This window comes from Phoenix dactylifera, chromosome 2 (genome assembly GCF_051530095.1).
Source record: "Phoenix dactylifera cultivar Ajwa chromosome 2, Ajwa_hap1_PhDact_Kaust_v1.1, whole genome shotgun sequence".
In the NCBI taxonomy this organism is placed as follows: Eukaryota; Viridiplantae; Streptophyta; class Magnoliopsida; order Arecales; family Arecaceae; genus Phoenix; species Phoenix dactylifera.
Genome location: NC_143191.1, coordinates 3,814,915 through 3,826,323, shown reverse-complemented (window position 1 = coordinate 3,826,323; position 11,409 = coordinate 3,814,915). Strand labels below are relative to the sequence as shown.

At 35.7% G+C, this 11,409-nt stretch overlaps 1 protein-coding gene across 1 annotated transcript; it reads left to right on the top strand.

Moving 5' to 3' along the window:
* The first annotated feature begins 4,558 nt into the window (after positions 1-4,558).
* On the top strand, positions 4,559-10,927 carry LOC103702610 (BTB/POZ domain-containing protein). The gene is made up of 2 exons (XM_039133270.3): positions 4,559-4,997; positions 10,335-10,927. Exons 1-2 carry the CDS (start codon positions 4,713-4,715, stop codon positions 10,797-10,799), a joined length of 750 nt encoding a protein of 249 aa, XP_038989198.2. The 5' UTR covers positions 4,559-4,712; the 3' UTR covers positions 10,800-10,927.
* Positions 10,928-11,409: the final 482 nt, after the last annotated feature.

Genomic DNA, 11,409 nt, shown 5'->3' with positions numbered 1-11,409 from the left:
TTGGGTTCAAGTAGGATGATTTATTTAGTAGATCTAAACCTAGATATGAACATATGAGTCTACCTTTAGACCCATAACTCATACACGTATTGGGTCTAAGTAGAATACAAGTCTTGGGTCGCTGCGTCATGCCTCCCTAATAGCATTCTAACATGATCTAAACTAGGATGTCAATGGATCTAATTATAATGCAAACCCAAATTAATCATGTTAAGTTCAAAATTGTTACGAAGGTTTAATAAGCTAACGCAGAGCATATCCTTCGACTTGCTAGGAGAGAGATGATAATCATCCTATAGAGAGTTGACACTAGCCATGATGACTTGACTTATAATCCATTCTACAACAAACTGCCTCCTCCATAGAGGCGAGAAGCTTTAAAGCAGAGGCAGAGCCGAGGTTTCCTCCTTCGGGACTAAATATTGAATTTATAAAAGTTTATTAATAAACCATCAAAACTTTATTTTACTATATACTACCAAAAGGATATGTGCAATGCATGTTAAAATTAAGAGAGAGGGAGAGAGAGAGAGGGAAAAAGAGAGTCAAAGCAAATGGTCGATGTTTCCATTTTTTTTAAAAAGATAAAAAAACTCTGATGGTTCAGAGATGCGGATATAGGATGAATTTTTGTTTTCTAAATTTTTATCTTAATAGAGTCTAAGTAGGTTAATATGTCCATGGAAAATTCAGATAAGAGAGATACATGTGGATTATATATCTAAATTTTCCTAATTATATTTTTTCATGAAAAGAAGATCCAATGGTATTTTAGCCAAAACTTTGATAGAGGGAATCTACAATGACATACTCCTCTCTCATTTAATAATGTTGTATATACATTCTTAAAGTAATTCTAGATATTATTTAATTTCAAATTATGAGCTCCTTAAAATAAATAATTTTACTTTCTCTCTTTTTTTTAATTTGGAGCGAGAACAAAAATAATAAAACGTCAAAAGTTTAAAAAAAGAACGGCCATAAACACCCACCATAGAAACAAAAGGCAAATTTGATGATTAAAATATATTCACTTCAATTAGCATATAAAAAGTAATAAGGGCAACAAATATAAAAAGTTTCCGAAAATATATATATAAAAAAATCAAGATGGACTTTGCAAGGCCCCATGAACTTAAATAAATTCAAAGAATTTATATTTCAAAATTAAATAAATACTTCCAATGCATCAACCACTACTCCTGAAAAATACAACGAGATCTTGAAAAGATTAAAAATAGAAGAAGGAAGTAGAGAAGCATGAGAAAAATTCCTCATTAATCGTTCCATGCATGGGTGTACTAATATAAGTTTTTTTCCCTATTTCTCCTTTGTATGTATAAGAAAATTAAAATATATAAATAAATCTATCTCATCCTATCAACTTAAGTTTTTAAGACAAATGGTGATTTTAACATGGTATCTTAAACTTTTAAGACAAGTAATGATTTTAACAGTATGGTCTCGACAGTTGAGACTACTCTCTCTCTCATGAGCATATCGCATGCTCATGGATGCATTAATCCCTTCTCGATTTAAATTTGGGATAAGAACCACATAGGGGATCCATACTCTTCATTTACTAATACTTCTTTATTATGATTAGAACCTTAGCAGAATTTAGAAGAGAGAGAACTTTATTAATAATATCAAAAGGAAAACACGCCTGAAACTTTCTCAGGTCCCAACACTTATGTGGAGCAAGAATATAGAAAACTTTCATGTTAACAGATAAGGCATCTCAATTAAAGTCAGTTAAAGAAGTGTTGTTTGAAAGAACCATGCATGTACTCATCACCCACGTAAAAGAGCCCTTGGCAGCTTCTTCCCCTTCCAAACACGCCATGCTAACCCAACTGCCAATTGTAATCCAATCTGACTACTTATTAGGATTTAGGACAACCCATCCTGATCAATTTTAGGAGGATCCAAATTAATTATATTAAACTAGCTGTAATGTATGTAAAGATAATATATTACACCACATCCTAATCCATAGTAGAAGTCCAAAAGCCAGTTAGATAACGACCAAGTGCGGTAATAAGGGAAGCTTCCCTGTCGTTAATGGAAGTGGATTTGCCAAGGAATAAAGGATAAACCGAGTACTAAGGTCCGACAAATCGAGTGTAGAGGTTGCTAACTAAATCCAAAGTGTTAGATAGCGGGTCTGTTTACATGACATCTTGATTAAAAGAAGAGGCTTGAAGACTGACTAAAATAATACTACGTGGCAAGACTTAAGAAAAGCCAAGTGATGGTTAAAAGACAAATGAAAAAATGACTAATGGCCCGTTTGGTTCGTGGAAAAAGAAGGAGGAAAAGTGTGGTCAACGGAAAAGTAATGTGATACCTCTTGTTTGATTGGAGTTTTCAAAGGAGAAAAATAGAAAAGTTGCATTCCCATGGGAATATGATTCCCACATTTCATGGAAAAGTAACTTTTCCATGAGGCGGAAATCACTCCATTTTTATTTTTTCCCAAAAAGGCCCTTCAACATTAAAGAAGTATTAAAGAGGCATTAAAGACCTAATTTTTATTAAGAGTATAATAGGAATTATACATAACTTTCTCCGGAATGTGGATGGTCAACCAAATATAAGCATTTTGGAAATATGTCACTTTTCCATGGTCAACCAAACATGCCAAAAGTACTTTCCTAAGCATTCTCTTCCTAGAAATCTGCTTTTCAGAAATTATATTCATAGAAAGAAAAAATGCTTCTCGCGAATCAAACGAGCCCTAAGTTTGCAGGCCGATCAAATAACCATGTGACATCACCTAGGGTAGGCCAAGTTGTGATTCAAGAGCGTCGGTTTGAGTCGGTCAAGTAGTGAGTCATTTGAGATAGACCGAGTCTCGAAGAAAAATTATGGTGAACATAGGTTGAATGCAAGTATTGCCTACCTGAGAGATTAAGTATTAAATCAATAGTTCGTGTTGTAATGAGAAGTCATCGGCCTAACACAACAGTAAAAACCTGATTAGTTGCAGTAGCTATTAAGAAATCAGAATGTGGAAGGTGAAGATGAATGGTTTAGAGACTAAGTTAAACTATGGCAACCATCATAAAAAAGTGATCAAAGTAGTATTAATCGAAGATAATAGATGTCAGTGCTCGAAAGAGTCAACCATCTAGCAGTTAAAAGGAGAACGTGTAAATTTTAATTGTAATCTTGAGAGTAGGCCTTTTGATAGTCAAATTCAATGACCAGTAATTTTATTATTTAGAAAAATCTACCATATTTTCAAGTCTTTAAAAAAAAAAAATGTAACTAAAGCTAGAGATACATAAATTTTAATAGCAATTTTATCGGAGTTATTTGGAATTGAAAAATTAGAAAATTAAGTTACTTTGTATAATTGAAGATTAAGGATAAAATAGATGTACATATAGTAAATCATCGGAATACCAGCATCTCCTATGTCCCCTTTTTGCCTCTGTTGGAGAGCCTCCAAATCTACCCTCTTTTTAATGATCCTTCATTTCCTCTCATGGTAACTATATTCACCATGATCATTAGTGCAATAAATGGGGACAAACATTCTTCTGATATATATAAAAGAACCGACTAGCTACCCCAATGATTGAACAAAAGCCAATCAAAATTATGCCTTTGCCCTATTATCAACTATAAAATTAGGACATAATCAGGTACGGGTCTCATACGTGTATTCTGGATTGAGATTAAGATATAAATGTAGGCCAAGCAAACCAAACTTGTTGCCAAATAAAATGTCATATTGTGGATAATGTCTATTAGCTACACCAGCATGTTGAAAATCCATGCATAAATAGTAACTATATATTTGCTTAAATATAGTTTTGCCTAAATATATAAATCCTATACTATATTTATATATTTGCAGATGTATTTACTTTTACATTTGGGCTAAAAAAAATTATTTATAAATATACAAAAATATTTAGAATTTTTTACATAAATACTCTTATAAAATTTAACTTTGTGTGAATATCCTCTTCAATTATATTTATTTCTGCACCCTCATAAAATACTATTTTTGCACAAATGCCCTTGATATAACGGTTCTTCTAATACTGTTAATAAAAATCATATTTATTTTAATTAAAAATAAAATAAAATTTTGAAATTATTTTTTCGTCTCTCATCGCAATTGTCTTATAAATATTTTTTTTATATATTTATTCGATATTTTAATCATTTTAATTTGAAACCGTTAATTTTTTAATGGTATTAAATGTCGTTAGCACATATAAAAATAAAAATAAAAAAGAATAGAATAATAAAATAAATATTTTAAGAAAGTGTGTATATAAATATTAATTTTTAAAAAATATTTATGTAAAATTTGATATGTAGGAGGGCATTTATGAAAAAAAATATTTATATGCGTGTAGAGCAGTAAACCGGGCCATAAAGTCAAAACTTGGTGCTCGTTTAGGGCTCGGATTGTATGTTTCGCGCGAAGAAATGATTGATGTTTTCGCAATATCGACCGTTGGATTGCACTCAAAGCACTCCGAACCTTATCTTTCTCTGCCGCATAGATAGATCTCGAAGCGGCCATCGCGCATCCAACGGTTTACTTCGCGGAAGAAGGCGAATCTTGTTTGAGGTAGTCTGTCTCTTTATTTGTCCGATGTGGTCCCGACAAGAAAGCGTCACAAGACCTTCTCCATCGATCCCCTCAGCGACGGCCGGCGGCGAGGGCAGCGAGAGGGAGAGAGAGGATGTGGTGCCAGTCGTGCCGAGAGGAGTACGAGGAGGGGGACGCGGGGACGTGCAAGGAGTGCTACGAGGAGGCCAGCGAGACGGAGGAGGAGCTCAAGCGCGAGATCGAGGATCTTAAGGCCAAGATCGTATTCCTCCGCCTCTGTTCCCCCCTCGACGGCGCCTACTCCTCCTCCTCCTCGTCCTCGTGCACTGACCTCCTTCTCCTTCACGCCGCCCCACTCGACTCTTCCTCCGCCGCCTTCTGCACTTCGCCCGCCGTCCCCGCCCACCGCGCCGTCCTCGTAACGAACTCATCGCTTTCCCTTTCCGTTCTTGATTTTCTTCTTTCCTGACTGATGATTAATCAGATCTGGAGCAGCAACTGATGCTTTTATAATGCGATTTGTTTTTTTTTTACGCCAATTTTTTTGATTTGCGCTTGAAAGTTTTGGTTTCTTGAATTATTGAGCGGCTATCGGTTTCTGGCTTTTTTTTTTCTATTTTTTTTCCTTTTGCTTCGAATTTGTGCTGATTTTCTGGTTTTTGCTTCGAATTTCTTTGCTTTCATTTTGTGTGTGTGGGGTGGGGTGGGGAGGTGGTGAAGTCCAGTTTATGTCTAAAAGATATTGGTTGAGAAGAACATTTATTAATGATGGGCGGCGGTTCTATCAGTTTGATGGATCGCAAAATTTTGAAGGAAAGGAGATTTATTTAATTCAAATGGATAAATCTGGGATTGAATATTTGTTTGCCATTATTATTCCAGATCGACTGGTTCTATCTTTATGGGATTCAGGAACATATGCGCTCATACTAGTGTCTAGTCTGGATTCAGATGTTGTGATTTTTGGGAGGATGGTATGCCAAGAGGGGGGGCGAGGGGGGGCTGAGTTCTGATACTTTAGTGCTTTGATTAAAGTTGTGATCCTCTTTACTTGCTCAATGATGCAAATTGGAGAGGACAGTGGAGGATATGAGAGGCTGCAGGATGAAGCAATGGCCATCTTCTTTTACTTTTGGATTAGGTTTCATCTCCTTTAAGGTTTTTAATTTTTGGATCCGTATCCTGCATGACTGGGACTATCATAGATGGAAGGGGAACAAATTGCTGAAGGTGGCAACTCTTCAGTCATGTTTTTATTGGAGGTTTGGGAAGGGAGTCTGAATATTTTTTGTGGGTCGCAAGTTTTACAAGGGCATAGTATGGAGCATTGCTACTTTCAGCGTCTTTCTTGGTGTTAATGGTTAGGGGAGTCATCTAATTGCGATGGCATAAGGGTGTCTGAATATTCTTTGTGGGTCGCAAGTTTTACAAGGGCATGGAGCATTGCTACTTTCAGCATCTTTCTTGGTGGTAATGGTTAGGGGAGTCATCTAATTGTGATGGTGGCATAAGGGTGATTCTAATGGCTTTCTCCCTCTTTTTGTTTTCTTATTGATAGGCTTATGCATGCAATTATTATTTTTTTAAAAATTCCCTTTTCTTTTATTTCTTCTCGCACCTTTCCTCCTTTATCCACTTCTGAATGATGTAGGCATTCATTTATCTACTGGGCAATGGGCAACCTCATTATATTTGGAGATATTTACTTTTGATTAATGATAAAGAGTCAATTCTTGCCATGGTTTAGAAAAAAGGGTTATGGCATTAAGGTTGCAAAATAGAGAAAGTGCATTATATGTGGACCAAAATAGAGAGTGCATCCAAACAAGTTTCTGGATGACAAGTCCGAAGGTTGTCTTATTGATAATACTGACAAAATTGACGGTATCAATATTGATGATGACCTAGATACAAAGCTGCTAACTGTGATGAATGTGCTATGTATATGACACAAAAAATAGGCCGAGTTGATATTACCCCTCCAATTCTAATTAACAAAAGCAACATCTCCTTACATAATATGGATTCCAAACATTCACGATTTGTATATGAACAAGTCATTTTTAGAAAGTCATCTTTCTGAGGAATGTGGAAGATGCCCCACTAGAAATATTCTTGTTATTACTTCAACTTATATTCCTCAAAAAATGGATCCTGCTCTAATATCTCCAAATAAATTAGATACATGCATTAAGATATGAAAGGCATTTTATTCCACAATAATGAAAGCACTTTTTCATTATATTCGGGTCCAAAACCATGGGTTCCGATGCACGAGATCTTGTATCACTTATCAATGAGGCCCTATCGATGAATATTACATAGAAAGAAATCAATGTTAGAAACTAATACAATTAGATCAGTTCTTCCTAGACAAACTTGGGAATTTCGATCCTAGGTAAGATCGGTTTAGGATCATGGGATCGTTTTCTATCGGATAGGAAGGGTAATTGCACAAATGTACTTCTAAGTAATTACCCAATAGATCCTATATCTATCTATATGAAGAAGAAATCGTGTAAGGAAGGCGATTCTTATTTATGCAAATGGTACTTTGAACTTATAATGAGTATAAAGAAATTAATGATATTTCTTTATGTGGACTTGTTCTATCGGATTGGTTGCACAAAAACTTGGGTCTTCACCTAGACTTGATGAAAAAATTGGATCAGTTATTACAGATTCATTGAAAATAATTCTAATCTAGGTCATGATCTATTAGAAGCAGAAAGCACTTTGTGGGATCCTCACAAGCAGAAAAAGATTGTAGTCAATTTGATAATAATCAAGTGACATTACTTTTTCGGTCTGAACCAAAAAAATCCAATTAGATATGATGCAACATGGATCTTGTTTTGTCATTGGTCAGAGATTCTATATAAAAAATATGTGTAGGAGTTTGAAGAAGGGGAAGGAACCGTCGACCTGCAACATTTATAGTCTGGGCTCCTAGAATATGGCGCTGTTTTGGCAATCTATTTGACTATATCCAAAGGCCCACTGAAAGTGACAGGATTGACCTTATGATGAATGACAGTAACTTGGTACTCTAGGAGTTTTTATGATACTTCTATAACTTTTTTCTTTTGATAATAATGATGCCGAGCTGTGTTTGTTTTATTAAAGTTTAAAAGATACCGAGGAATGATTTTTAGACAAAGTGATGAAAAATTAAGGGTCTAAAATGAATTGTTCACCTTTTTAAGCTAACTTGGGGCCTAGAGTGAGGCTCAACTCGAGTAAATGCAGCCATCATTCTTGTTTACCCAAATTTGGATGCTAAATGTATAGCCAGTTGGGTTCAATTGATTACTTGATGTCCATCAAGGATGAACTGCTGGGTGCTGGCTTTACATATTAACCCTACATAATACAAGAAAAGAAAACAAGGTGCAACATGTCTCACATATCAATGGGTGACTTGGAAAAACCTAATTAGGTCGAAAACATGGTAGCTTATAGTGCTTCGAGGCATGTTAGCTCTTGATTTTTTTGAAGGTGTTCTATTCTCCATTACAAGATATTTCCTGGTTGTGATGGAGTTTATATATATATATATATATATATATATATATATATATATATATATATATATATATATATATATATATATAAACTGTGAAGTCATTATTTCACCACTTTCTAGATTCCTCGCTTGGCTCATTATGGTAGGAAAATCCACTAAATCAATATAAAGCAAATGTTATACTAATCCTTCGTTTTTAACATTTCCAACCTTATGGAACTTCTTCTATCCCTAGAAAAGAGAAATCTTGCAATACAATTGCACTTGCGGGTTGGGGGGAAGGGGGTTTGGAAGGGGCGTTGTGCTGACATTTTCTCATCAACTGCCTCCCGTTACACTTGAGAATCAAATTACATCATCACCTTCTCAAATACATCTGCCCTTCCTCTAGGTACTTGCATGAATATGAGACCATGTAACTTTTGTGGGCTTAGGATGAGATATCTCACCCTCAACCGATGATTGATGTTTTGTTTCAAAATTCGGAAGAGAAATTGAACATTTCTATTTTGGTTGGAATTAATGTGAAACTCAGGCTAGATTTAGAGCTTCAGTCAGAACTAGTGGTCAAAATATTTGCATATACAATCTATTGTGCCAATTTTTGGCAAGATTGAATTTAGTTTTATGGGTTTTGAGAAGATATGGTAGCATGTATCTAGAAGAGCTTTATAGTAAATATTAGACACAGATGGCTAAGTCCTAAAAGTGAAATCTGATAGATATCTAGTTTTTCATATATTAGATTTTAACCAAATAATAGTTGCTGTATTAACTTATTATTTAAATTACTTATTTGATTGTCCGAATGTGAAGTCACAGAATCCATACATCTAGAGGTTCCAAACTATATATACTTTGAGATAATGTCTAATTAATTTTATTCTATAATTTTACTTTTTGTTTGTATTTTGTAACTCTAGTTTTAATTAAGCTTTATTTAGTATTTTGACAGTTTTCAATTGAAAATTCTGAATTTTGAACTTCAACGAGCAAAGCTGCTGAAACTAAAACTTACTTGGTATAAGCCAAAACTGAAATCGAAATGGAAACTAAACTTTTCATTGATTCAAACTATTGCCACTTGATTGAAACTGAAACTTATCTGGCCCTTCAAACTGAGATCTGTGGACTTGAGAGTAGCTTCCCTAACCTTCAGCCTCAGGGTTTGGTCCTTCACTTAAACCGCATTCCTTTAGATATTTGGTTCCACCCAGTCTCCTCCTCACAAACCTTTAGCCTATGGTTCCCACCTTGAAAAATCCTCCTCTCTGGACCCAAATCTGTCAGATTCCATCACTTCTGAATCTTAATTTAATCAAAATTCGTGCCCATCCTCCAGCCATCTTGGAAGTGATCACTTTTGTTCTTGTTTATTGGGGAGTAGATGTGTTGATCTGGGGTCTGATGTGAAGGGCAAATTGTAGAACCAGTACTTTAGTACTGTGAACTGGTACCCTATTTTCCATCTCTTGTCCTGGGCCCATCTTCCCTTCTTCTCTCCATGTTCTTTTTTCTAACTTCTAAGCATTCTGTTTTTTTCACCATTCAGTTTTCAATTTCACCTCTTGACAGCCACCGTATATTTTTTATGTCCCAGATATTTATTAAGGTCTTCTAACCACCTCAGAGACCACGAGTATGTGGTCTTTTTGTGATGCCTTAAGATCTTTTTATCAACCAGGTAGTTGTACCCATAGTTGGTAGATATAGGAGTCATTGGCACAAGGAATACCTTTATGGTGGTTGTTTTTGGTAGTGTTAGGGTGTCAAGTGGTGATCACAATAATTTTTTCATAGCCAGTATTATGTATTTGGTGATTACCATGCTTCGCACCCTTAACAGCTCCTTTTGGGCCATAAGTTTTCCTATCACTGTAGTTTGCATAAACATGTAACACATAAAACAGATATTCATTCATCTTATGTAAGCACATACTGACTGATAAGCCTGGTGAAATTGACCTTTCAGTGGCGATATAAGCCAGCGGGATATGTATATGTATATATATAGGAGTTGTTATATTGTTTCATGCGATAGCAGAAAACAGTCTTTGCTATATTTGTTGACATTCTGATGTGAGTGATGATTAACTGTGAAAATTAATATAGTCCTTGCTTTAAAACCATTTCTGAAAGCTAATTGATGTGTACTTTATTTTTCTAATACAGAGATATGATCATTAGCTAATAGAGGTTTCATTAACAATTTGATTTTTTCCCATTCAGATTAGTAGGTCGCCTGTTTTCAAGGCAATGCTGGAGAATGACATGGAAGAGAGTAGGAGTGGCATGATTAAGATCTACGACGTCTCATATGACGTTCTTCGGTCCTTTGTCCACTTCTTGTACACAGCAGAAGTGCTCCTTGATGAACAGCTGGCATGTGACCTTTTGGTCTTGGCAGAAAAATACCAGGTGAAGCATCTGAAGGGCTTCTGTGAGAAGTTCATGACATCCAAGGTGAATAATGATAACGCCATCGCACATTATGCCTTTGCTCATAGGCACAATGCCAAGCAACTGCTTGAGGCCGCTCTATCGCTAATCATGGACAACATGGCCACCCTAACTGAACGAGAAGAGTACAAGGAGCTTGTGGAGAAGGACCCGCGGCTTGTAGTCGAGATCTATGAAGCCTACCTAACCAGGCAGGTCAATACTGCTGCCAAGGATTTGACTTTGCAGCCATAGAAGTAAAATCAGCAAGTGAGAAAGCTGTTTGCTGTACATAGACCCTCTGTTTTCATGGCAGGGATTGAGGATCATGAAAATACTATAGAATTTGGGCATTTTTATGTTAATTCTTTTATGTGTGTTCATGTGCTTTATGCCCTTGTTTAAGTCTAATTTGGTCATCCAACTAAAATGCAACCATGATTCTATGGCTTCTAACCTACATGGCATCGGGTAAGATCAGATACCTAACAGCCAATATAAATTGCTACCCTTAAACGCTTCTAGCCTTTCTTAGGTCAAATTTCCAATAGCAGGAAATAGGCCTTGCTTGTACCTCTGGAGCAATTTGGCCTTGCTGTGATGGGGAGGAATTGTTTTGTTTGGAATACCATGCAAGGGAAGACATTATTCATGTGCCATTCATATAATTAATCTGCAGATGATAAAGTTATGTTATCAACATGTTTTGGTTCACTTTGAGAGCACATAACTAATTCAATCATTTCACTTTGTTTCAGATAATTAAGGTTTGATTTTAGGTCAAAGCAAGAGAAGACACTGGCGAACTATTGGTATTCTCTGAAAACCAACATCAGAGAGATGTGGATGGCGGGAGCATATGATG